Source organism: Salvia splendens, chromosome 4 (genome assembly GCF_004379255.2).
Source record: "Salvia splendens isolate huo1 chromosome 4, SspV2, whole genome shotgun sequence".
In the NCBI taxonomy this organism is placed as follows: Eukaryota; Viridiplantae; Streptophyta; class Magnoliopsida; order Lamiales; family Lamiaceae; genus Salvia; species Salvia splendens.
Window position 1 is genome coordinate 3,374,745 of NC_056035.1, and position 27,916 is coordinate 3,402,660.

A 27,916-nucleotide genomic window follows, 5' to 3' on the forward strand; every position below is an offset into this window, starting at 1 on the left:
GCTTCCCAAACATAAAATTGTTGAATTGCCATAATTTTTAGCCTTCTTATATGGTTAAATAATCTCAACAACTTAGCTTTTTATGTATGATTTCAACAACTTGCCTTTTAAGTCTTTTCCACATACATCCAAATCTGCCTTATGCTTACAAATCCATGCTCCTAGATTGATATTCTTATAGATATCCAAATCTACCTATTGTGGTGCAAGTTGATTAATGTTTCATTGAAAACATTCAAAATATATTATTGAAACTTCAGATACCATCATTTAAATATAACCTCTGTCGAATTACATTATTTTCAGTCTTACATAAATACTTTAAATTGTTTAGATTATAGTAATAGATAAATTTTGATAATTAACATTCACAAACATATCTCTTACTATATTATATATGCATTCAATGAATCAAATCAATCACCCCCTTCCACTATTTATGGGCCACCTCTTTATTTTTCTTAATTCATGAAGTATATCAGTATTTCTTTTATTACTACTTCTATATTTTAATTAAATTGAAATATTTAATCAGAAATATGAAATTCACATGCAAATTTGATTTTAAAAATTAGTATAGGAAATACTATGTTTGTCTCTGATGTTACTACTTCGTATCATTAAATGAAAAATATTTCCCTATATACTAAGTACTTAAAAAAGAAATATCTCTGCCACTTTAAATTGTGTCGGTGCATTTAATTATTAATGTGATCCATGCAAATTGGGTCCCCATGCCATACAAGTCATGTTATCTTTGTTCACACAAAACAATAAAGCCCTATTTTTTTCAACTAATTTTGTTGGATAACCTTCCTTATTCCCAACTTGTGCAACGTTTTCTTTTCTTCATGTCATTTCATTGGAGTATTATTTTTTTAAGTTGCATCATATGGATATCGGAAATAAAGCTTTGACAACCTAATTTTTTCTGGATTATTAAATTTAAAAAATAATATTTGTCCCAAAAATAAATGTTATGTATTCTTAATTAAAAACAGGTTAAAACTTTGAAGTACATCACTCGTTTTATTTTACTTAATTATAGAATGTTCTTCTGTCATTTTAAGTAGCTACAAAAATAAATTTAAATCAAAAAGTAGATTCAATCTTATAAATCTTGATCCACATAGTGATCTCAACTTAATTTTTTGTGATTAGTTACCTATGAAAGAATTTCATAATGTAATCATAATTCAAAGTAATCAAAGCATAAAAGTGATCACTCTACGTGATTAGGTGAATCGATGAATGATATTGTAGTTGAAAATGAAAATGTAAATCATGATAAAAAGGTACGTGGAATGAATGATTACACTTTTCATAAATTGGTGGAAAACAAGAAAATATCCACTTTTTGCAACCTTCCTCTCAGCAAATACTTTATAATGGAAAATTCGAAGCTGGTGGGTGTGGTTTCATCAAACATTGTACTCTGTTTGAGTCATATTTTCATTACCCAATTCAAAATAAGTGACAAAAGTTTAGATAATCTATATCCCAAATCAAGGAGGAATAAATAATGCATGTAGGAATTAGCTTAAGAAATTATAATGCATATATAATTTTTAAACTAACACTGATCTAGCTTACTTACTCTCTAGGTCCAAACTTTGACTAACCCAAAATTTTAATAATTGATATATTTATGTAGAATCTTTTTGTCAATATGAGGAAGCAAATATAGTTATTTATAAATATAATAGTCTTTTAAATCACAAAGTTTGATCAAATTTTAGTTTGTTTCATTAATTTTGAAATTAGAAAATATTAAATTACAAAGTTTTAATTTTTTTTTAATTATCTCGTTCATGCATAAATCAACATCATTTTGTGATGTTAAAAATGATAATACCAGAATTTAACTAATCTTTATAATTTAAATGACTATTAAACCTTATTTATAGTTTAACTTCCTCTCTCTCAACTCTTAACTTATTTAAGAAATGTCACCTTTTTCTTCTTAAACTTTTATTCAACTGCCCTCTCTTACCTAAATAAAGTCATGTTTGAAACAATTAAACAAGAGGGAAAATAAATCTGGACCCCACTAACCCCTCTCTTTCTCCCTCACACACAAGCACACACATCTTGCCTCCATTTTCTTTTGCTTTGGCACCTTAAAGAACGTGACCACCTTTATCTAGAGAGAGAGAGAGGAAGGAGAGGGGTTCATTCATATCTTAAATAACTGCCACATGATTTATAGTGCAATTGGTTCTTTTTCTGGGCAGCAAAAACAAAGGAACCTCATTGCTTTTTCCTGACTAATCTTTTGTCCCTTCTCACATTTAAAGAATGCACTCTCAAACCATTTAAACACTTCCACCTTTAAAGCTTTTCAAATTTGAATCCCCCCATTTTCTGTATCACTTGTTGCAAGAACAAGCCCAAAATAGGTAAAAAGAATGAATCTTTTGTTTCTGCTGCTGATACCAATTTGGGTTTTGAGTTCTCCTGCGCTTTCTGTTCCACTCGATGTGAAGCCCGACCCTCCTGCCTCCGACCCGGTTATTCCCACTGAAAAAGATCCGTTTTTTAAGAACTCTTCTGATCTGGGAGCACACTCTCCAGGTACTCATTTCCCCTGCTTTTTTTTTGGAGTGTTTTTCTTTCTTGTGTTTGAGGAATTGTGCTGCTGAGTTTATGTTTGGAAGTTTGGACAGCTAGATTAGGTAATCATGTTTGCATCTGAAGACTATTTTTATGCTTATTTTGTGGCATTGTGCAGCTTTCCAAGAAAGGTGTTATAAAGCTTAATTGCGGAGTAATTGGGATTTAGTTTGATTACTCTCCCCCTTTTTTCTTTTTCTTTCTTTTAGTAAAGCATTTTTTTGGGGCATATTTGGAGTTAGAGTGTGGTGGTGATGGTTTTATATGAGCTTTTTTTTTTTGCTATTGTTAGTGGAGTAGTATATTTCTTGTTTGATTCTATAATTCATCTGTTCATGGAATCAGAAGTTGCAGAAGTGAATCTAGTTCACCACCAGGATTTAAACAAGAAGATACTTGTTGCCCTCGTTGTCTCTTCATCTCTTCTTGGTGTGATTTTGCTGCTGTTATCTTGTTTCTGGATCTTCAGACTAAGGAAGAAAGCCAATGCAAAAAGCCACAAAAAATCAGGTTTCTTATCACTTGAATTGAAGTCCCATTAGGTTTCTGTGAAGCTTTTATCATACTAGTTTTTTAACTATGCATTAGCAGATGCTGCGTATGGCGTTTCATTTGGTACGATTCTGGACAAGTTCCCTTCTATGAGAATCGGGGGCAAGAAGGTCTCCATTGCTGCAATAGAGTACCCGTTGTTAGTGACTGCTACTAACAACTTCGATGAAGCCAATATTCTAGGCGAAGGTGGGTTAGGCCGTGTTTACAAAGCTCATTTCAATGACCACTTCCATGCAGCTGTCAAGAAAATATATGCTGGTGGGCTCGAAGCCGAAAGAGAATTTGAGGTATACTTGTATCCTAGTGTTGTGCTGATAGACTTTTACGGAGTTTGAATATGATTGGAAGGTGTCCGTTGTTGCTCATATATCTCCTTTTTATTACAGAATGAGGTTGAGTCACTGAGTAAAATTCAGCATCAGAACATAGTGTCTCTTTTAGGATATTGTATACATGGCGAAGCGCGTTTTTTGGTTTATGAAATGATGGAGAATGGATCTCTGGAACTCCACTTGCACGGTAATCTTTGTTTTTCGGAAGTACGTTTGTCCATGTGAAGCATCACTTTGGTTTATTCCCGATTCACTTTATTGAAATGATCTTAAATATTTCTTCAGGACCTAATAAATCAAGATTGACTTGGCATCTGAGGATGAAAATTGCTCTGGATGTTGCTAGGTATTCATTTTGGTTTTGCAAAATATTTGCTTTTCCTCTTCAGTCTTCTGATTCTAGCGAACTTTGTTATTTATCTAGAGGATTAGAGTACCTCCATGAGCGATGCAACCCTCCCGTGATCCACAGAGATCTCAAATCCTCGAATATTCTTCTGGATTCTAACTTCCATGCCAAGGTAACTTGATTGTGTAATGTGGTTTGGTTGTATGCTTACTCATACAGTGGAAGCTTATAATTCAGTAACTGATTCCCATTTTGGTCCAGCTTTCTGATTTTGGCCTTGCTGTTACGGGAGGGAATTCGAACAAAGCCAACATCAAGCTTTCCGGAACTTTGGGTTATGTAGCTCCTGAATACTTGCTGGATGGTAAGGACCATTTTCGATTCTCTCAATCTGTATGGCATAATATTAGTAAGGTTCATTTTTCATCTGTTTTGATTCGTATACCGTTTTAGTGCTGCTGTTATGTCCCCTACTAGACCATTGGGGCAACACTTGGTTGGAATGTTACTCCTACAACTGTTTCCTTCAGAAAATCAATGACAAATTTACCATTAAAAGCATACTGCATACTAGAAACTGCTGTATTCTTCTGCTTTAAATGAAAGGAAGAGAAAACATTCCTTTAGAAGAAGGTCCTACTGATGAGAGATGAAATTGGTTAACATTTTGTTATAAACAAGTTGTGACGGTGTAGACGTTAGTTTTCCATGTCGAAATAGTTTTTGCAAAGTTTGAATCCGTCTCACCGTTGTAAAATGTAAATGCATGAACAAGAAGTATGATATTTGGTCATGTACATTATACCAAAAAGTGACCTCTGCTTCGATTTCAAACTTCATATTGCAATACTTAAAAAGTCTATACGTTGTAAGCTCTTCTGGCACAACTTTTTCCATGAATAAAGTTTGAAATGTTGACGCTACAAAGTTCTTGCAACAATCTCTCAGGCAAGCTTACGGACAAGAGTGATGTGTACGCATTTGGTGTGGTTCTATTGGAGCTTTTGATAGGAAGAAGGCCGGTCGAGAGAGTGGCTGAAGCTCAATGTCAATCGATAGTCACCTGGGTAAGCGTCTTCGTTAAATTTGCTACATATATGTTCATGACGCACTATTCTTATATATTTCACCTTGTTAAACGAGCAGGCGATGCCTCAGCTTACCGACAGACTGAAGCTCCCAAATATCGTTGATCCGGCCATAGTAAACACTATGGACTTGAAGCATTTATATCAAGTAAAGTTATTACTAAGAATCAATCAACACCTCAAACTTTTTTGCCATCTATCCTAATTCTGGCTGTATACGCGTTGTTTTATCATTGCACGAGCAGGTGGCTGCCATAGCTGTGCTATGTGTGCAACCAGAACCGAGTTATAGACCACTGATAACAGATGTCCTGCATTCATTCATACCCCTCGTGCCTGTTGATCTTGGTGGATCACTGAGACTGACGGATTCTGCTGTCTCGACCTGTGCATAGCTACATTTTTTATCCACAGAGCTAAGTGAAGAAGTCTTGATTCTCCAGATTCAGGATTTGTATCAGCAGGAAGGAATTTTGGTTCGGCTTGTACAGCATGTAAAGATGAAGAATTTCATTGCTCTATCGCGTCTCATATGAGCAGCTCTGCAAGCTGAGTCGTGTAAGTTACTTGGCCTTTGTGTTTGTGTATATATAGGGATTCTATTCATGGAGGCTCTGAGAACTGAGTTGCAGTCATCTTTTTGTTGAGATCTTTCTATTATAAGTAGCCTCAAATTTGATTGTTGCAACGTATATATACTAACTTTGATTCAAGAGATTATGAAATTGGAGTAACAAAGTTTTGCATATTGCTAACAAAGGTTCAACTTTGCATCTTGAGCTAATCTTATGTCGCTAGAGCTGTCGAAAAATGACCGGTCTGGCCTGACTTTAGTTTGGCTTGGCACACGAACAATTTGAGGTGTCTCGAGCATGTAATAGTTTGTGCTTCTTCGTGGAAGGTGGAACCAAAATTGGCTCGAGAAGGTCAAGGGGTTCTGATTATGGTTCAAAACAGGCGGTTTTTCATGTTTTCAACTATTTCGTTATTAATTCTTTTGTTTATTTGTTGTATTTGAATTTTTTACAAAATAAAAATAAAGTTTCGGCTGAAAACTGGATGAATTTCTGCAGAAACTGGCTGTTTTTGCCAGTTAGCGGTTCTAATTTTTGAAATTGAAACCGGGCCATCTAGTTTTCACTTCTGGTTATGGCTCGACTCGAAACTGCAGTAACAGTCTCGAACCGGCTGTCGACTCGACTCGAATTTATATTTGTTGAAGTAGGAGATCTACCAGCAAAATGTACCTACCCTCCATATTTTGCGTGTCTCTAACTTCACATCAAAACTTTAAATAAAAGTTGTTTACATTGAGCCACATAAAATGTTACCTAAATCAAACCCTACCTAAAAATCCATCAATTCCTGCCAAAACTTTGATGTCACCCCAATTTCCAAATTTGTTAGCTGAACTATGAAAATTACACCAAACAAAGAAACAATTTGCCGTTCCATCCAAACATTAAAAACACAAAATGTGATATTACCAAAGTCAATAAAAATTAAAGCTACCTGAATCTCAGAAATATAGCTAAATGCTAACCACCAAAATCCACAGCCACTAATTAAATGTACTAATCACTATAAAAACACTCCTACTTTGGAAGATATAAATTTCTCAAGCATCAAAACTATGTATTTTATTTCTAGCTGGATTTGCACCAAAAGCAGCAAGAACATGTTCGTGAAGATAGTTCATCAGGGCGGTCGTGTTGAGATACACGACCGGCCTATCCTAGCAGCGGAGCTCCTCAGCCGCAACCCCAAGTGCTGTGTGGTGCACCCCAATGTGTTCCACCAGCCGTATGTTGTGGTTTCGCCTTCCACCACCCTTGCCCTCGGCAAGAAGTACTATGTCGTCCCGGTTCACACGATCACGAGGCTCCAGCTCAAGTACTCGTCTTTGCAATCAAATGATCAGAAACAGAATGGACGGACGACACGATTGTCCCTTGCACATGTTGATCATTGGCAGCCTGGTTTGGAGAGCATTAAGGAGTAGAATTTGGAAATTTGTAGTGGTTGATCAGCTTCTTTTCTAAAGAATTCTTGGTCGGAAAACAATCACTCAACTTGAATCCTTCCGCTCTTTTCTATTTGTCGGGACTCGAGATGGTCGCGTGTGTGGCGTGATGGTTTAGGGTTTAGGGTTTAGGCTTTTCCTAACTCGACGTGCTATCATACCAACGCAGCTTGTCCTAGTTGCGCTACGCGGACAGTACACATCACACATTGTACTATTGTGGATGTAATATTTATATAATGTTTTTTAGGTCTAGAGTTACGAATTGAAATATAGGAAGATCGAAATTAAATCGAGTAAATTATTAACTCAATTACTTAATTGACGAATGCGTTAGACACAAAATTTACAATATCGATGTCCAATTAAAGCAATTAAATATCGAATAACTGTTTTCTTACATCACTTAAATATAAGGGCGTGTTCGGTGTTTATTAATTGAGCTGAAGAGAGATAAAACTGGATAGAATTGAATGTTGTGGGGCCTATCAATACTTAAATAAATCTGAGCATTCGGTAAGTCTTATTTGACATTTTCTTCTTCTAATTGTTTTTCTATATTTGTATGTATAGACCAAAAGACCCTTCCTCCTTCTTCCTTCTTCCTCCTTTGAAGTTGTTTCTTTGAAGCCAGAACTCAGCATTCCCTTCATCATTCGGACGCCGCTGTGGTCATTCAGCCCCACATCACGCCTTCTACGGCGTCGAGCGGCTCTAATTTTCGATTCAAGCTCACCCCCAACAGCCCAACATCCCCCTTAGCCAAATCCAAATACATTTTCATCTTCTTCTCCCCTTTTCCATGAATTGATCAATTAAGCCAAATTCAGCCCCACTGCAGCATCACCAAAATGTTTTCAAGAGTAATAAGTCTCAAATCGAGCTCCAAAATCCGCTCCAACAACCCAGGCTTTTTGCCTCTTCTTCCATCAGGAAAAGCTCCGATGCTCCCGGCAAACGCAAATGTCAATTGGCGTTTGGTTTTGATGTAAACGTTTGGTTTGGTTTATTTAATCATTTATTCATTTAAAAAAAGGAAAAGCTCCGATGCTACGTGTCGCATCAATTCGAGAAGGAAGACGCTGAGGAATCCATGGAGGAGTACAAAACCCGCACCGCCATGGAAGCCTTTTGTCGCGAAGCTCTTCGCCACCATCTCCACCACCTACGCCGAGCTCCAAAATCAGCGGTAGATTGAGGAGGGAGAGAAAGGAGCTAGTGCATCACCGTCCTTATTCACACCATTCTCACTCCTGGGGTTTACGTTCAATAATCTCTTCAGGCTGTGTGGAGTTGTGTTGGTAGCCTTGGGAAGCATTGCTGTGACTTCTTCGTTTCTGTTAGTGAAGAACACGGCTTCAAGAAATGGACGTGCTTTGCTGAAATTGGGTCTTTGCCGGTAGACAGGGGCGGGTTGGTACCCAAATTCAACCAAACACAGAATCAAAGCTTGGAAACGGGATGAGAGATTCCGATCACCTTGTGTTGACGGCGTGAATAAATCTTGGAAACGGGATGAGAGATTAGGGTTAGGGATTGCTCCAAAATCTGGAAGGTTCGAATGAGTGACGGGAAAGTGGGAAAAATTAGCTGAGAGGGGTAATTTGGGAAGGGACACTTCTCATTTTTTGGTATATTTCTTGTTCAAAAATAGAGATCACTCCTGTTCATTAGACTTTATTAGTCTCATTTAAGAGACATACAGTGCCGACAGCCTCATTTATGTGGGGCAAGCCGCAAGAAACACACACACCGAACAACATAAATGAACAGAAATAAATCAGATATCTGGAGAAATCCGCCACACCGAACGACTCCTAAATATTTTTGGGAGCGTTATTCTCCTATTCATCCCTAAGATCCTTTATTCTTCTTAATATGTGCCGTTAGATCTCATTCATCAACGGTTTAGATGATCTGCATTATTACACTATAATGGTGCATTATTAGTCGGTGTGCATTATTCAACTGAAAATCTGCATTATTACAGTATAATGGTGCATTATTAGTCGGGGTGCATTATTCAACTGAAAATCTGCATTATTAAATGACACGTGGCACCAATCTAACCGTCGGATGACAAAATCGTGAGGGTGAGATTAAAAAAAACAAAGAACAAAAGATACAAAAAGGAAATGAATACATCCCTAAATATTTTATTACATATTTTCATTGAAGTGGATAATATTTCATTTTACTTATGGAAAATTGGTTATTTTGAACGAATCTACTATACTTGATTCATTTATCCAGGTAAAATTAATATCATTAATTCCCACTCTAAACTCGCTATAAAAATTATTATCCCATTTTCTCTTTCCTAAAACTACAATGCTGAGCCAAGAGTGCAGAAACCCTAGCCCTAATTTCTCCAACCCAACATCTTCTACTGTTTCGGTTAACTCAAACAATCAATCAGGTAAAGAAATCATCATTTCCCCCTTTTTATTTAATAATCAATAATCAATTCACTCTTCTTCACATTTAATCAACCGATGCCTGATTTAGGAGTCTGAAAAATACTGCTCTGTTTACTTGAATTCGCAAGTTCGTTTCAACTAGAGTGAGGAATTACTTATCCTGGCTTGAAATTGGAAGGATTTTGTGTTGAATTTTTCCAGATTTTGTAAAAGGGTCGGCGAAGGCGTATCTGCATCTCCTGTGCACTGCGAAACACTGGAAACAACCCCTCTTTGAATGCTGCAATGAGGAAGGTCCTCCTCACATCAAACTGTGAGTCAAGTATATTTGTAATTTATTATTATTATTTTTTAATTTTGTGACAGTTTGATTAATTTGAATTTATATGGAGTACTATAGCAGTACTGTTGCTGGATATATTTTAGGTGTGAAAAGGTAGCCCTCCCTCGCAAATTGAAAAATAAAATTGAAATCTATTACTGATGATAGATTGGTTTGTATATGACTTGTAAATACAATGCTAAAACAAGTAGAATCCAAATTTTCTTCAAATTATATACTGGGTGAGGTAATTAAGGAATAAAATCATGAAGTCTAGGCATATTTTAGTGTGTGTTGTATTTGATCAAATTTTGATGTATAAATGCTTTGCATATAGGTTCACCTTCAAGGTCAGTATTCTGTCTGAAGTAGGGTTTGTGATCCTTGAGAGTTATAGCCATGCTCGGTCGACCAAGAAAGCCGCGGCAGAGGATGCAGCCGAGGGGGCGCTCTGGTGCTTGAAACATATGACCATCTGATGAAGCAATGAATGTATGATTGTGGGATCCAAATCTTGAAAATTAACTATTATGGTTTAGTTAGAAATCCTATGCATTAACTGTAGTGTTTGATTGTAGGATCCCAAAAACTTGAATAATGAGCACATGTTCTTTGGATCATGTCTGAAACTGAGGTCTTTTTTAAGGAAATTAGATTTGGGATTGAGCAGATTTTCATGCTAATTGTGTTTTGTGGCAAATAATGTGTTTAATGTTGTTAGAAAATTAATTGTCTTATAGGAGTACTACTTCTTTCCAGTATGATGTTTTGCAATTTTGCACAACTTCGTCTATACTATATGTTAGGCTGTTAGCATTCATATGATTTTGGTAAAAATACTAAAATGTTAATAATCTGTCTTTTTATCTATGTTATTTACACTTCAATGTCCGTGGCATTTTTAGTACTCCAACCAAATGATTTTTAGCATTTTTAGTAGGAGTACTCCAAAATTTAAATATGCTATCTAAACAACAAATCTATTAACTACACCAATGGAATTGTGTCGTGTGTCGAAGGCAGATTGGTAGAGATTGGTTTGAGTGAGTGCAATTTAATGGGATATTAGTTGATTATAAGCTAATTCTTGAGATCAATTTTTTACTCAATTCCTTCTCAATAATAAAAAAATAACTCAGCACGACAACACTTTTCTTTGAAGGTTTGCTAGTTCATGGTGGTTTGCTAAGAATTCATAAATAGTGTAGTAGTACATTTTCTTCTTATCAAATGAAATTAAACAATTATTAGTCTCCAAACAGAAGCCCATTTGTAAAATAATTGAACTGATATTTTTAATCTAATGTATGCTAAAAAGTTCTTTTTAGAATATTGTTTTAGTATAATTAGTTCAGGCCATCCAAAATACGTCTCGACTTGGGCAATTGGGCCTTTTTGCTATCTAAATTTATCACATTTCTGACTATAGCCCCAAAAAATAAATAATACTAGCACACTCCCGCAAAGCATTGGTTAATGCATGATTGTGATTGATTTAATTTCCTGGTTGAAGACTCATTATCACTGCTAATTTTCTGGTCAAAATATTGAATATAGTCCAATATACAAGTAACTAATGACAGATTAGTGTCCAAATTAATTCGAGATTGTAAACACATGGTGAAGGGGAAATATGTGAAGATACTACAAATTAGAGTATCACAAGCTTGCTCACTAAAACAGGATACTTAATTGGGAGCTTGGAAGAACTTTAAGGTAGCTATTTTTTTTATTACTAAAAGTGCCTAAATTTGAAGATTTCGTATAAAATTCATGGTTTGTAGTTTTGTACTTCCTATTTTACAAAAGATTCTTATATACTATATCTATAAAGTTATATGGGAATTACATATCCTTATGTAACCTTGGTCCTACAAATTTTTGAAGATCAATGAATATCTTCATCCGGACATCTTGGGTCCTATATTTTTCTACAAGGATTCCCAAATCTCTTCACTTGTCTTCACCTCATAATAAACGTGCGAACCATTTTCTAACTCGATGGGGACAGTTCTTGCACAAGAAATCACCTCGGACCCATCACCCCTACATGATACGTTGCTTTGTTTGGTGAAACCATCTAACACGTTAAAATTCATACTAATATAGGTCGATATTTGACCCAAACACGATACATCACGAACCAAATTATAGATATACCATTAATAAAAGTTTGAATACGAATGTTCGACTCAAATTTATATGATGATCAGTATATTGTTTGCTTCTAGAATGTTCTAGTAGAATTTAGTAATTTGTTTCGAAAGTGTTGTCTATTTGTCTATAAACCACTAAAAATATTCGAGAACCTAAATAAATTGAGTAAAAGTGAGATAAAATCTCAAGAGAGAAGAAATATATAATACTCGTATATAATTATTTTGGATGATCTTAGCAATATACGTCCAAGATAGAATGAGTGGAAGGTCTTAAATAGTTTTACTGCCGAAATCAAGCAAACTCACATGCGTCCATGTTACTTCACCGACCTCTATGTCAATAGCCCACACATTCTTTTATGTGTGTGTTTTTTTTATATTTTGGATAATGTCAAAACTACTTCAACTGGTCACTTTCTCACATTCATTTCTCATTTTGTGATTACTGGTTTTAAGACAACAAAAAAAAAAGCAATGATCTAGTAGGTGTTTGGCTAAGTTTAGTTTGGACATTTTATCAACTCCAATCAATGCTTTATAAGATGCATGTTTTAACTTTTAAGAGACAGATTGTCAGATTATAATTTATAAGTGTTAGTAATTCTTGTGTTCATCTAATGAGCGCAGCGGAAATTGCAGACAAGAATAACAGATCTAGATTCATAATCATATTGCAAGTTGATCACGTAATACACAACGAAACTAAATCTTACTTGTTGTGTTGTTTTCTTCTACGATTGTGTCCTGCAAGTTGAATCCATTACTATCGAGGTCCACGTGTATTCTGATCCGATGCAGGAACAATTCCTCGGTACAATCGCTCTATAGAGAAAGCTAGGAATTCTCTACAAAGCTTTACGTATTTTCTCTCTAATGTTACACTATTTCTCATCACCCACAATGGAGAATAAATAACCATTATATAGACAAAAGGTCATTAGGGTTTCATGATTGTTGGGCTTATGGACTAATTATAATTGTAGCCCAACTATAATTATTTAATCCATATTAATCTAATCTAGCTCATATCCTTTCAATCTCCCACTTGGACTAGCATTAGATATAATACGCAGTTCCAACTTTGTACCCTTGAACGGATCAAAATACACTTATAGTGTGACCCTTTAGGCCCTCATTATCGACGACGATCTAATCGAAGTCTGCACAAAACTCCTAGACTGCGTTGGCAGCGTAGCTCGATATATGAAGGACGTTTACGTGAATTCGGTAAACAAACCTTTACACAAAGTTTATAGTAGCATCCTTTCTTTCACGAACCACCCGATTGAGCCTAAGATTTGTCATGTGTCATCCAAATAGCTCAATCACTTTATCCCATCTTTATTAAATGACCCATTCGATCATATTCAATTACTTTAATTGAATATGTCTTTGCATTGGCCAATGACTTAATGATCAAGTAATATAGAGAATTTGAGTGTTCTCTCGAAATTCTAATCGAGGAATGAATCTCATTCTTGGCTCAACTACCATTTCCATTTATCTTATGATGTACCCAACACAAGTCCGTGTCTTAATCCTCCGAGGGGAGGCAAAGCGTTGTACAAGGTCAAAGCACACCACTCAACAAACAAAATGTGTAATGACCTCAGATCCAAGGACTATTACATACTTCATGTACTAATAAACTGTAGACACTCAACAAAACAGTTTAATAGTAGGGTATACCAATACTCTCCAAAGTATACCATGTGTCCATCACGAGTATCTAATATCTCATAGTTGTGAGAACAACTACATTCTCGAAGAATGTGATGCAAACCCCATGCTAACCTATAACATATCACCAATATCCCATTCTTGATGATCATTGGTTAGGGCTATTTTAGAATTATACTATATCATTAATGTCTCACACCATTAACAACAGTCATAATTCAAGGGAACAAATATTTAGAATAAAATCAAACATTTAAAATAATTATTCCAATAAGTGCACAAAACCCATTGGAAATAAAATTTTCATATAATGTGATCAAGTAATATTGTCTCAACACAAAATGTTTCTAAGACATATAAAACTGTAACTCCCACTGATTCAAAGTCATCTACCAACATGCATAACACCTAAGCTCTCAAAGTGCTTGTTGTGTTTTGCTATACATAACGGTTTGGTGAAAGGATCAGCCAAGTTATCATCAGTGGGTACTCTTTCTAATTTTATGTCGCCTCTTTCAATTATTTCTCTGATCAGATGATATCTTCTGGGAACATGCTTGTTCCTGTTCGTAGCTCTGGGTTCTTTTGCTTGCGCAACAACACCAGTGTTGTCACAATACAAAGGTATTGCACTATTGGCACTCGGAATGACACCCAGTTCTTTAACGAACTCTAACAAAGTAACAGCTTCTTTGGCAGCTTCAGATGCAGCAATATACTCGGCTTCAGTGGTGGAATCGACAGTTGTACCTTGTTTAGAACTATTCCAACTCACTGCTCCACCATTGAGGACAAAAACATATCCAGACTGAGACTTATAGTCGTCATGGTCTGTTTGGAAACTAGCATCAGTGTACCCAGTAACTGATAACTCTGGTTGTCCACCATAGACTAAGAAATATTCTTTAGTCCTTCTAAGGTACTTAAGAATAGTCTTAACAGTTTTCCAATGTTCCTCACCGGGATTTTGCTGAAATCTGCCTGTCATGCTAAGCGCATAGGCCACATCTGGCCTAGTAGAAATCATGGCATACATAATAGATCCTATCGCCGAAGCATACGGGATCCTTTTTCATGTTGTCTCTTTCTTTGTCATTAGAAGGACAATCCTTCTTTGACAATACAATGCCATGTCCCATAGGAAGAAAACCTTTCTTAGAATTCTCCATTGAGAAGCGCCTTAGCAACTTGTCTATGTAAGTGGATTGTGATAATCCCAACATCCTATTCGGTCTATCTCGATAGATCTTGATTCCAAGGATGTAGGAAGCATCACCCAGATCCTTCATCATAAAGGAACTAGACAACCATTCTTTCACGGATTGCATCATGGAACGATCGCTTCCCATAATCAAGATGTCATCAACATATATGATGATGAAGACAACGTTTCCATTCTCGCGTTTACTATAAACACATGGGTCCTCTTTGCTTCTGACAAAACCAAACGATTTGATTGTTCTGTCAAAACAAATATTCCAACTCCTCGAAGCTTGCTTAAGTCCATAGATGGACTTCTTTAACTTGCACACTGCATTCGGCCTTTCTTTCGATACAAAACCTTCTGGCTGTGTCATATAGACATCGCCTTCTAATTCTCCATTGAGAAATGCGGTTTTGACATCCATTTGCCAAATGTCGAAATTGTAGTATGCAGCAATTGCAAGTAATATCCTAATGGACTTGATCTTAGCAACTAGCGAAAACGTTTCATCATAGTCAATGCCTTCGCGCTGACTATAACCCTTTGCCACTAACCTAGCCTTGTAGGTTTGTACTTTGCCATTTGCATCTCTCTTCTTTTTGAAGATCCATTTGCAACCTATGGGGTAAACCCCATCTGGCAAGTCAACTAGTTCCCAGACTAAGTTGAAGTACATCGAGTCCATTTCAGATATCAAGGCTTCAAGCCACTTCTCTCGATCGGTGTCCGACACCGCCTCGGTATAGGTCTTAGGCTCATCATCATCTAAATCAACTTCATCATCTTGGTTCTCAACCATTAGATTCAGTCTCTCAGGTGCAAAACGAATCCTTCTAGGCCTATTGAGTTGGTTTCCTTCCGGCTCGGGCTGTTCATTCTGATTGTCAGTATGCCCAGGAATATCACTATGATCTTCTTGAGGTAGAGGTGATGCAACTATTGTATCATCTTGTATTTGATGCATCTCATTGTCTTGAGGAGGTTCTTCAAGAGTCCCTCTAAGGTCTCCTCTAATAGTATTTTCCCCTCCCAATAGATCATCAAAAACTCCCACTGAGTTATTGTTCAAACCATTTGACAATACATCATCCTCATTGTTAACTTGTGGTTCTTGAATTTCTTCAAGATCTACTGTATTTTGACCTTGTTCCTTGCAGACATAACTGTCTTCAAGGAACGTCACATTCCTTGATGTTATCACCTTGTGATTTTCAGGACAGTAGAAATCGTATCTCCTAGTTTGTTTAGGATATCCCACAAAGTAACACTTCTCACTTTTAGATTCCAACTTATCAGTCATTTGTTTCTTAACAAAAGCTGGACAACCCCAGGTCCGCATATAGTTAAGACAGGGCTTTTTGCCATACCATAACTCATATGGTGTTTTCTCAACTGATTTAGATGGAACTCTATTCAGAATGTAAATAGCAGTCAATAAAGCATGACCCCAGAGAAATAAAGGAAGACTAGCTAAACTCATCATGGATCGAACCATATCTAATAATGTTCGGTTTCTCCTTTCAGATACTCCATTCATTTGTGGTGTACCAGGAGGTGTCCAGTCCGACTGAATTCCATGCGATTTCAAGTAATCAAGAAATTCTCGGCTCAAGTATTCCCCTCCTCGATCTGATCGAAAAGTTTTTATACTTTTCCCAAGTTGTTTCTCAACTTCACACTTAAACTCTATAAATTTCTCAAAGGCCTCAGATTTGTGTTTCATAAGATACACATATCCATACCTTGTCAAATCATCAGTGAAAGTAATGAAGTACGAATAACCACCTTTTGCTTGAGTTGGAAACGGTCCGCACACATCTGTGTGGATCAACTCTAGCACATCATTAGCACGCACCCCTTTCCCAGAAAGTGGTTTACTTGTCATTTTTCCTTTGAGACATAATTCACAAGCACCATATGATTCAAAATCAAATGAATTTAGATAGTCTAACTTTCTCAATCTCGCTATCCTTTTCTCATTGATATGACCAAGTCTACAATGCCAAAGATAAGTAGCATTATTCGTATTATATAGCTTAAGTCTTTTATTTTGCACATTGAGAATATCCCGTTTGCATTCAAGCATATATAATCCATTCTCTAAAGAGGCATTTCCATAAAACAATCCATTATTAGAAAACGAGCACCTGCTGTTTGCAAAATGGAAGGAAAAACCTTCGATGTCCAACATCGGAATGGAAATAATATTCTTTGAAATAACTGGAACAAAATAACAATTATGTAAATCTAGTCTATGTCCTGATGGAAGATCTAATCTATAAGTTCCCACGCGTTCGGCATCAACTTTTGCTCCATTTCCAACACGTAGGTCTACTTCCCCAGGCCTCACTTTCATGCTGTCAATTAAACCTTGCACATTATTACAAATGTGTGAACCACAAGCGGTATCCAATACCCAGGATTGTGAGTTATTCATAGACATATTTATCTCAATGACAAACATAGCTGAGCTCCCACTCATTGCACCTTGTGCCTTGAGTTTTGGGCAGTCTCTCTGCCACTCCGTGAAATTTGACCTAGTCAATTTGTTTGTTTCCATCATACACTCATAAGATAAGTTTGACATATTATCTGAACAGAAAATAAAACGAAAAGTAAATTAGAAAAGCATACAAAGATCACAATCGCATCACTAATCAAACAAGGGTTTATTGTATTGATTAGCTCCCACTAATTTTAACATATATTATGTCCCCCAAACATAAAATACGAATTTATATCTAATATAAATTTTAGTGGTCCAAGATCCAAGTCTATATTATTGCAGCCTCTGCGAGGGCTGATGACTACAATAATATCACCAGGTAGGCCTCCAAGCCAATTGTAACAACAATTTTACAATTCTTGGTTTATTAATCTAATTAATATACGTCCATAAATTATTCTGGCTGCGAGGGCTACTCAAAATAATTTAAGCAAGTCAACCCCATCACACGATGCCAACCATGCATCTATGAATGAGCCTAAACCTTGTAGATTTAGAGTAAACGCGAGGGCGTAAAACTCGTGGTCGAAAAGGCTAGGAGCATCAAACAATTGTGATGGACGACGCGTTTATTTCAAAAACAAGACTTATATTTTGTGGGGAAGAGTGTGATACTAGTTTTGTGAATATAATATCCAATATTAAATTTCAAACAATTACTGGGCGCCGCCTACCCAGACATAGTATAACACGGACTACAAATACTGGGCGCCGCCTACCCAGACATAGTATAACACGGACTACACATACTAGGCGCCGCCTACCCAGACAATAAAACGGTCTCTAACTACTATAGTTAAAATAAATAAGCATAAATCAAATAACATGCTTATCACATAGGATATCAAATAATGCTCAACGAATAAAATCAAATTTTATTCTCTAATTAAATGTGGATTTAATTATATTAATTCTAAATTAATATAATTATGCATATTTAATGCTAATTCCAAATTAATATTGTGCTGTGGAGTATATATTATCATTTCCAGATGATAACTATGACCCAATTTGTTAATCTAATTAACGAAATTAATTCAATCTATATTAATTCTAAATTAATAAATTTGTAAATCAAGTAATAACTCCAAATCATCATCAAGCACACATATATTATTTATTATTCCAAAATAATAATATTAACAAATTCTTGCTCATTCATCCATTAATCCAATTAATAAATTTATCATCTGATCTATATCAATTCCAAACCAATATAAACAGATATTTAATATTAATTCTAAAATAATATTTAAAACACATTTACTATTAATATTCAAAACAATGATAAAATAATAATTTATTAGTTTGAAATCTAATTTCTCGAAAGCTAGTTTTACTATTAATATTCAAAATAATGATAAAATAATAATTTATTAGTTGAAATCTAATTTCTCGAAAGCTAATTTCATACAACTCATTTCCTTCTCCCTCACTTCTTTCGATTGTTTTTCATGAAATTTTCAATTTTGAATGAATCAAATCAAATCGGATTCGATTGCAAGAATTTTGAAATCTTATTTCATAATTTTGATTTCCAAAATCATCCACAAATTAATTAGGAAACACAATTAATTATGAATCGAGCCCTGAGCTCTGATACCACTGTTAGTAATTCTTGTGTTCATCTAATGAGCGTAGCGGAAATTGCAGACAAGAATAACAGATCTAGATTCATAATCATATTGCAAGTTGAGCACGTAATACACAACGGATCTAAATCTTACTTGTTGTGTTGTTTTCTTCTACGATTGTGTCATGCAAGTTGAATCCACTACTATCGAGGTCCACGTGTATTCTGATCCGATGCAGGAACAATTCCTCGGTACAATCGCTCTATAGAGAAAGCTAGGAATTCTCTACAAAGCTTTACGTATTTTCTCTCTAATGTTACGCTATTTCTCATCACCCACAATGGAGAATAAATAACCATTATATAGACAAAAGGTCATTAGGGTTTCATGATTGTTGGGCTTATGGACTAATTATAATTGTAGCCCAACTATAATTATTTAATCCATATTAATCTAATCTAGCCCATATCCTTTCAATAAGTGGTCAAAATATTTGGCACGAGAATGGATTTCCGAGAGTATGTACACATGGCATTGTATGTTCCACGACAACTTAAATACTAGATCGTACGGGCAAGTTGCATCTTCTTTTATGTTGTTCATATAAGAAAAACTTTAAGATAAGCGTGCACAGCATGTGAATCTCTGACATTTCTAAGAAGGTGACCCCTGCGAAGTTTCTCATGGAACACGTAAGAGAGAACAAAACACACTGAAAATATTTGTATTGGTATGTGGGGACAATCGTCAAGTTGAAATCTGGGTCGTTATATATACAATCCAATTCCGCGAAAATAGCATATAACAATCCAATTCCGCGAAAAGAGCAAAAATCAAACTAAATTAAATAACATGATCATCTAATTATGAAGATGTGAGAGTTGGAAGTGTCTACATGATTTCAGTCACATGTGGTAATATAACTAGAAATCCCAAAGACCGTTGGTTAGTTGAGAGCTATAAGTAGGGAGATATAGTTGTTCAAGTATCTTTGTCTGTTGGCCTTTTAATTTATTGTAATAAATTTAAAATAAAAGATTAGATCCATGTGCATGCAATCGTGCACAAAATGGAGCCCTGATGAGTCGGCGAATTTTTGGTGTTTGTAAAATGCTGGTAGAGAAAGCAGATCACGACACGGTGGATTTACGTGGTTCGATTTACTGAGGTAAATCTACATCCACGGGAAGAAAAGAGGGCAGAGTTGTATTGCTTGATCTGTTTTCTACAGCTTACAATACAGACTTGCTATTTTGTATTTTTCTCTCGAGATCGAGAGAATGTCTAGAAGCCAACCCTATCTATCTGATCTAGGTTCTATTTATACAAAGGACCAAGATCGTGGCATGCAGCTATTTACTAGGTAGTGGATGTCGTGGAGATCGTGGCGATCTTGCATGGGTCCACTATCCTGCATGAGTTAATGACTGCTTGACACCACTAAATAGATCGTGGGTGTAGTGGAGGTCGTGGAGGTTCTGCATGAGTCCACTATCTCCCAGTTCGGTCGAATACTGAGACCGAACTGCTGAATTATTGCCGAGCAGCTTTTGCCGATCTGAGAGTAGAGCTTGATGCCGACCTGAGAGCAGAGTTTGATTAGTTGGCTTTTACCGAGCTGTAGGCTGGGGCCGAACTCTTTGGTTGTGCCGAACTGAACTCTTTAGTCATGCCGGACTGATACTCTTTGGTTGTGCCGAACTGAACTCTTTCTTGGGCCTTAGGCTGATGGGTTTTACTGCTGTTGGGATGTAGATTTACCTCAGTAAATCGAACCACGTAAATCCACCGTGTCGTGATCTGCTTTCTCTACCAGCATTTTACAAACACCAAAAATTCGCCGACTCATCACTGGCGCCGTCTGTGGGAACCAGAGAACCAAATTTGTGATAAAGCGAGTTTTTGATCCTCTTCTACAAAAAAAAAAAAAAAATGCATACCAGATCACATAACACCCGTGCCTCCGTCCGTGATAACCATGAGGAAGCTAATCCAGCAGCCCATAGGCCTGGAAAGCAGCCTCGTGAAAAATCTACTTCCAGTTCTCACGGAGAAGGAGCAAGCCGCTCGAAAGGTCCACACACCGAGTCTTCCCAGCAGCCTGATTTGAACGAGGCTGTCAAGCTGTTCTTGGCCGAGAAGCAGGAGGAGTTCTTAACCTTCCTGCAGAAGAGCCAACAGTCGGAGAAGACAACGGCGGATTCTCCCTCCTCATCCAGACATGAAAGTCACTACCGCAGTAGTGACGTGTCTTCCAGGAGAAAGAATCCTCAACCCCGACATGTTCCTCCTCGGTACCGGAACCACAGGAGAACTCCATCTCCTCCGTACCGAAGAGATGTCGGGTTCGCCATGTACGGAGCATTAAAGACTCCGTTCTCGGACGACATCACCCGAACTCCTTTGCCGCGGAACTACCGGACACCGTCAATGACTTATGACGGGCTAGAGGATCCTCATGACTTCTTGGGACGCTATCAATATAATATGGCGAACCAGGGTCTCAATGAGGTCCATATGTGCAAACTGTTCCCCGAGCTGCTCATCGGGAACGCTAGAAGGTGGTTCGACAGCCTTCCTCAAGGCAGCATTAGATCCTACCGAGATCTAATGGATGCTTTCCACAGGAGGTTCTTTCAGAAAGCGGAAGCCCGGATCACTTCGGCTCAGCTGCTTTCTATACGTCAAGGTCGCGACGAAAAGATCAGCGACTTCCTGACGAGATTCCATAAGGAATGCCTACAAGTAGATAATCTCAATGATCTACTTGTCATTTCGGCATTCCAAAATGGAATCCTGCCCGGAGCTCTCTACAGAAAGCTAGTGGAGTGCGGTCCGCAAACAGCTCAAGAAATGTGGGACATTGCGGACCAGTACTCCCGGGCCGATGAGGCAGACCGTCGCAAACGGTCGTTAGACAGCTCATCGTCCCGAGAAGACAGAAGGAAGCCCGATCATAGCGACCAGGGGCATCCTCGCCGGACTCCATTTGAAAGAATTCAAAGGGCTCCGGTGCAAGACAGATTAGGACCCCGTCTCAATCCTGAGAAGCCGCCCGCTCAGCTCGTACCATTAAACAAGTCAAGAGCGGAAATTTTCGAACTACATTCCGATATGTTCGAAAGACCAAAGCGGATGACGAAATCAGCCGCGCGGCGACTTCAGGATCGATATTGCTCCTTCCATCAAACCCACGGTCACGATACCGAGGAGTGCCGAGATTTGGCTGCAGGTATTGATGTTCTTGTGAAAACGGGAACGTTAAAAAAATACCAAAGCAAGCAGCCGAAAAAGAACAAAAGGCAGAGAGGTGCGAACTGCAATCCTCAGGATCCGAAAAGGCATGAGGATCCCGAAGACGACGACGAGCCGCAATATGATGGAGTAATCCTGACTATTGATGCTCTCCCTGCCGGGAAGACTAAGTCGTCCCTAAAAGCAGAACGCAGAGGTTCCAATCAAGAGGAGCCAACACATAAAAGGCTGAAGAAAGACGAAGTGATTACATTTTCAGATGCCGATCCCGTCCCAGCCATCTCTCCTCACCAAGACGCTATTGTCATTCAAGCCGGAGTGGCAAACAAACTGATCCACAGAGTATTTGTGGATACAGGAGCGTCAGTCAGCATTCTTTTTAAAGAATGTTTCGATAAAATGGAAGTGGATCCAGCTCGGCTCAGTCCGGCTCCACTTCCTCTGAAAAGTTTCGCCCAGGAGGACACCCGCCCTGAAGGTATTATCAGCCTTCCGATCACGGTGGGAAAAGCGCCTACAAGCTCCAATACGATGATCGAGTTCTTTGTGGTGAAAGCTCGGTCCCCGTACAACATCATCCTGGGGAGAGACTGGCTCAACACAGTTCGGGCCGTTTGCTCTACTTATCACCTCACCATCAAGATCCCCACTAAAGGTGGGATAGCGGTCATCCGAGGTGATCAAAAGAGAGCAAAAGAATGTTTGCAGATTGCGCTTAAAAGTGCCGAGCATTCAGTTCGGCACCATCAAGCATAGCAATCACAGCAACCGGAGTCAGAAGCAAGCGAGATGACCGAAGTCACTTCAGAGCCGGACTCAATGACCGTTCAGTTATACGAAGAGGATCCATCCAGAACGGTCAAGATCGGCTTCGCAGGAACGCCTCTACTCCGGGAAAAAACCATCCAGCTCCTCAAGGAGTATAAAGACGTCTTTGCATGGTCTCCGTTGGACATGACCGGAGTGCCCCCCGAGGTAATCACTCATCGGTTAAATATTGATCCTTCAGTCCGGCCGATAAAACAGAAGCAAAGACTCTTTGCGGCAGAAAGAAGCCAAGTCATCCATGACGAAGTCCGCCAATTACTAAAAGCGGATGTACTATTCGAGGTGAAATATCCTTCCTGGGTGGCCAATCCTGTGATGATCAAGAAAAAAGAAGGAGGATGGCGGATGTGCATAGATTTTACCGATCTAAACAAGCACTGTCCTAAAGATTGCTATCCCCTTCCGAATATAGATAAAAAAGTAGAAGCTTTGATCGGCTTCGAAATTTTCTGTTTTCTTGATTTGTACAAAGGATATCACCAAGTGTTGATGGATGAGAGTGACGCTCCGAAAACAGCTTTCATTACCGATTTCGGCATTTTCGCTTATAAAAAGATGCCATTCGGTTTAAAGAATGCCGGAGCCACTTATCAAAGGATGGTAGATGATGGAGTACGTACTAAACAAGCCCAACAGCAGTAAAACCCATCAGCCTAAGGCCCAAGAAAGAGTTCAGTTCGGCACAACCAAAGAGTATCAGTCCGGCATGACTAAAGAGTTCAGTTCGGCACAACCAAAGAGTTCGGCCCCAGCCTACAGCTCGGTAAAAGCCAACTAATCAAACTCTGCTCTCAGGTCGGCATCAAGCTCTACTCTCAGATCGGCAAAAGCTGCTCGGCAATAATTCAGCAGTTCGGTCTCAGTATTCGACCGAACTGGGAGATAGTGGACTCATGCAGAACCTCCACGACCTCCACTACACCCACGATCTATTTAGTGGTGTCAAGCAGTCATTAACTCATGCAGGATAGTGGACCCATGCAAGATCGCCACGATCTCCACGACATCCACTACCTAGTAAATAGCTGCATGCCACGATCTTGGTCCTTTGTATAAATAGAACCTAGATCAGATAGATAGGGTTGGCTTCTAGACATTCTCTCAATCTCGAGAGAAAAATACAAAATAGCAAGTCTGTATTGTAAGCTGTAGAAAACAGATCAAGCAATACAACTCTGCCCTCTTTTCTTCCCGTGGATGTAGATTTACCTCAGTAAATCGAACCACGTAAATCCACCGTGTCGTGATCTGCTTTCTCTACCAGCATTTTACAAACACCAAAAATTCGCCGACTCATCAAGCCCCATTTCAAGGCCAATAAAATCCAAAACTGTGTGGGAAAGTCTACGAGTAACATGGTTTTGCACCCTCAAATATTTGCTATCACATGTCATACACAAGTGACGAAGCAATGGGTATTTTGCTTGAAAATAACATAAACATGCCTTATGCAATGAATGTTTCGATTTCGTAGAGGTTTAGTGATTTTGAATCGAGTGTTGATTTTTCTTTATGCTTTCATCTAATGTGATCAATGAATGGTTAAATCGCATTAGATCGAAGCATAAAGACGAAACAAGACATAAATATAATCTATTAACCACATATAACTGGAATTTCGACTGTTGATTAGAAGTGAAGTGTCTAAGCGTTTTCATTTTATATCACCTTCATTAATTATAGGGAGTATAACTTTGTTACTCTATTGATGTACTCAATAAGTATTTTAAATAATAGACACAAATAGTATGTTATAAAGTACAATATGATATACGCTCTGGATCATTGGATGATATATATTTTGTATGTAGCTTGATGAAATAAAGGATCTTGAATTTTGTTGAATCATAGTATATTTAATCTTTCAAATAGTATTTAATTTATCATACTGCAAATGTATAAGTTATAATTCAAAACTCCCCCAAATCATAGGATGGCCTCACTAGTAACATGCATAAATCATGGGAGTAAAAATAATATTGACTATAGACAAGGGCGTAGCCAGAATATCATGCCATAGGGGGCAAAATTATATCCAATGTAATTTTATGAATTTTAATAAGGGATATTTAGTGAAGAAGTTGATATATATTTGGAAATTTGTACCAAAATATAGAAGGATGAGTGGGGGTGAGGAGGGGCAATTGCACCATCTAGACATAGGCTAGCTACGCCCCTGACTATAGAGTTATAAAGTAAACTGTCACCTACTCCAAGTAAACACATAAATATACTATTATTTATTTTAATGAGTAATAATACTACATTAATCAATTAGTTTTTTATTTTTTATACAGGTGACCAAGGACCCCTTTCCAATTCAGGACATGGTAATTTTTTTGCAATTCAAGTGGTATTGGCAATTTGGCATGTCTCTAGCGAGGAATATATTAAATTATTAATAAAGGCGCCCACCAATAAATAAGTATTGTAGTAGTATCTATTAATTGCTTCATGTTCAATTTGGACGTATTGTACACTTTAAATTTAAAATGTAATCCATTTATTATGGACTCACGATTTTAAATTCAACTTAGTCCAATCAAGTTGGCAATATGCTTCTGGGGAGTTTTAATATTACTTGTTATAAAATAAAATTATTTTTATTATATATATACGGAGTATTGTATATAATAAAAATAAAAAAATAATAATAATTAAAAAAAATATTTACTACTACTCATTACGAAAATTTGACAGTTAGATTGATTAAATATGATTTGTACTTAATCTCGAAACTAATCTTGACTAATAAGTTTTGATTTTTCTCATATAACAATACTAATTTCGAATGATTTCGAATCAATTCAGTCTCGAGATAATTTAATCTTGAGCGATCGAAAGACCGATAACTGAAGCAGCTAAAACTAAAACCAGTCAAAAATCCTAAAATTGCGGCTATGTATCATCTTTAGTCAAAATCATAGTTGTAAAAGTCAAGCACCCTGTATCTATTTTGGGGAAAATTTCACGGTGGGAAGCTGGAGTTGTGATATTGATAGGATGAAAATATAGTCTACGTGAAGTCCCAATTTACATTACAGAAAATAGCGTGTGAGATTTAAATCATTGAAAACAGTGCTATCATGTGAAAATATTATATCGAGGTTTGAATTAGTAATTATGGTATAATTACAGTTGTAGTCATGTAGATTTGATGAATGTTTCTCTAGAGGATATGAAAAGTGTTGGGTATCGGTGGTGCACACCCGAACTCCACATTAGTATGATATTGTCCGCTTTGGGCAAAGCCTTCACGGTTTTGTTCTTGGGGTACTCCCCAAAAGGCCTCATACTAATGGAGTTGGGATAGCCCATTTATATGCTTGCACCTCTTGTTCATTCTCCGATGTGGGATATGGTTTGCTTCACCACAATCCTCCTCTCAAACCAAGACCACCAGACCAAGACCACATGTTACAGGTCACCACAAGTCTTGGTCGAGCTCACGGAGAGACATCGGAGAACTTGCAAGCGCAACCCACCGAACCCCGAGCCACACAGGCCCAGCCCCTGAACCAGGGCTCTGATACCACTGTTGGCTCCCGGTGGTGCACACCCGAACTCCACATTAGTATGATATTGTCCGCTTTGGGCAAAGCCCTCACGGTTTTGCTCTTGGGGTACTCCCCAAAAGGCCTCATACTAATGGAGTTGGGATAGCCCATTTATATGCTTGCAACTCTTGTTCATTCTCCGATGTGGGATATGGTTTGATTCACCACAATCCTCCACTCAAACCAAGACCACCAGACCAAGACCACATGTCTGTGCCCCCATGTTACAGGTCACCAGGTGTCTCTCCGTGAGCTCGACCAAGACCTATGGTGACCTGGTGACCTGTAACATGGGGCACAGACATGTGGTCTTGGTTTGAGAGGAGGATTGTGGTGAAGCAAACCATATCCCACATCGGAGAATGGACAAGAGTTGCAAGCATATAAATGGGCTAACCCCAACTCCATTAGTATGAGGCCTTTTGGGGAGTACCTCAAGAGCAAAACCGTGAGGGCTTTGCCCAAAGCGGACAATATCATACTAATGTGGAGTTCGGGTGTGCACCACCGGGAACCCAACAGTGGTATCAGAGCCCTGGTTCAGGGGCTGGGCCTGTGTGGCTCGGGGTTCGGTGGGTTGCGCTTGTAAGTTCTCCGATGTCTCTCCGTGAGCTCGACCAAGACTTGTGGTGACCTGGTGACCTATAACATGGGGGCACAGACATATGGTCTTGGTCTGGTAGTCTTGGTTTGAGGGGAGGATTGTGGTGAAGCAAACCATATCCCACATCGGAGAATGAACAAGAGTTGCAAGCATATAAATGGGCTATCCCAACTCCATTAGTATGAGGCCTTTTGGGGAGTACCCCAAGAGCAAAACCGTGAGGGCTTTGCCCAAAGGGGACAATATCATACTAATGTGAAGTTCGGGTGTGCACCACCGGGACCCAACAGTGGTATCAGAGCCCTGGTTCAGGGGCTGGGCCTGTGTGGCTCGGGGTTCGGTGGGTTGCGCTTGCAAGTTCTCCGATGTCTCTCCGTGAGCTCGACCAAGACTTGTGGTGACCTGGTGACCTGTAACATGTGGTCTTGGTCTGGTGGTCTTGGTTTGGTGGTCTTGGTTTGAGGGGAGGATTGTGGTGAAGCAAACCATATCCCACATCGGAGAATAGACAAGAGTTGCAAGCATATAAATGGGCTATCCCAACTCCATTAGTATGAGGCCTTTTGGGGAGTACCCCAAGAGCAAAACCGTGAGGGCTTTGCCCAAAGCGGACAATATCATATTAATGTGGAGTTCGGGTGTGCACCACCGATACCCAACAAAAAGATCAAAATAATAATATCCCATTCAAGGCTTTAATAACTTATTTATTTTCGTAGAGATTTTTGTTATTTATCATTATCGTACTTTTCTTCGGTTGCTTGGTTTTGTAGATGATTGTGTTGTTTATTGTGTGAACATTGTTTGGATTTTGAATATTTATGTACAAGTAATTAAGATAGTATTT

General features: G+C 38.0%; 2 protein-coding genes across 3 annotated transcripts; both read left to right on the forward strand.

The window, feature by feature from the left end:
- Positions 1 to 2,103: 2,103 nt before the first annotated feature.
- LOC121801322 (probable receptor-like protein kinase At1g80640) lies at positions 2,104 to 5,683 on the forward strand. The gene is made up of 10 exons (XM_042200791.1): positions 2,104 to 2,574; positions 2,959 to 3,123; positions 3,205 to 3,455; positions 3,555 to 3,687; positions 3,786 to 3,846; positions 3,925 to 4,021; positions 4,111 to 4,213; positions 4,798 to 4,916; positions 4,996 to 5,085; positions 5,183 to 5,683. The coding sequence occupies exons 1-10, from the start codon at positions 2,409 to 2,411 to the stop codon at positions 5,330 to 5,332; spliced, it is 1,335 nt and encodes a 444-aa protein (XP_042056725.1). The 5' UTR covers positions 2,104 to 2,408; the 3' UTR covers positions 5,333 to 5,683.
- A 3,538-nt stretch (positions 5,684 to 9,221) lies between these two features.
- Positions 9,222 to 10,385, forward strand: LOC121799428 (ribonuclease 3-like protein 1). Of its 2 annotated transcripts, none has more exons than XM_042198785.1 (3): positions 9,222 to 9,379; positions 9,582 to 9,693; positions 10,040 to 10,385. In XM_042198785.1, exons 1-3 carry the CDS (start codon positions 9,292 to 9,294, stop codon positions 10,179 to 10,181), a joined length of 342 nt encoding a protein of 113 aa, XP_042054719.1. In that variant the 5' UTR covers positions 9,222 to 9,291; the 3' UTR covers positions 10,182 to 10,385. The 2 variants fall into 2 exon arrangements, with proteins under 2 accessions (XP_042054719.1, XP_042054720.1); XM_042198786.1 differs by having other exon boundaries at positions 9,253 to 9,379; positions 9,594 to 9,693.
- Positions 10,386 to 27,916: the final 17,531 nt, after the last annotated feature.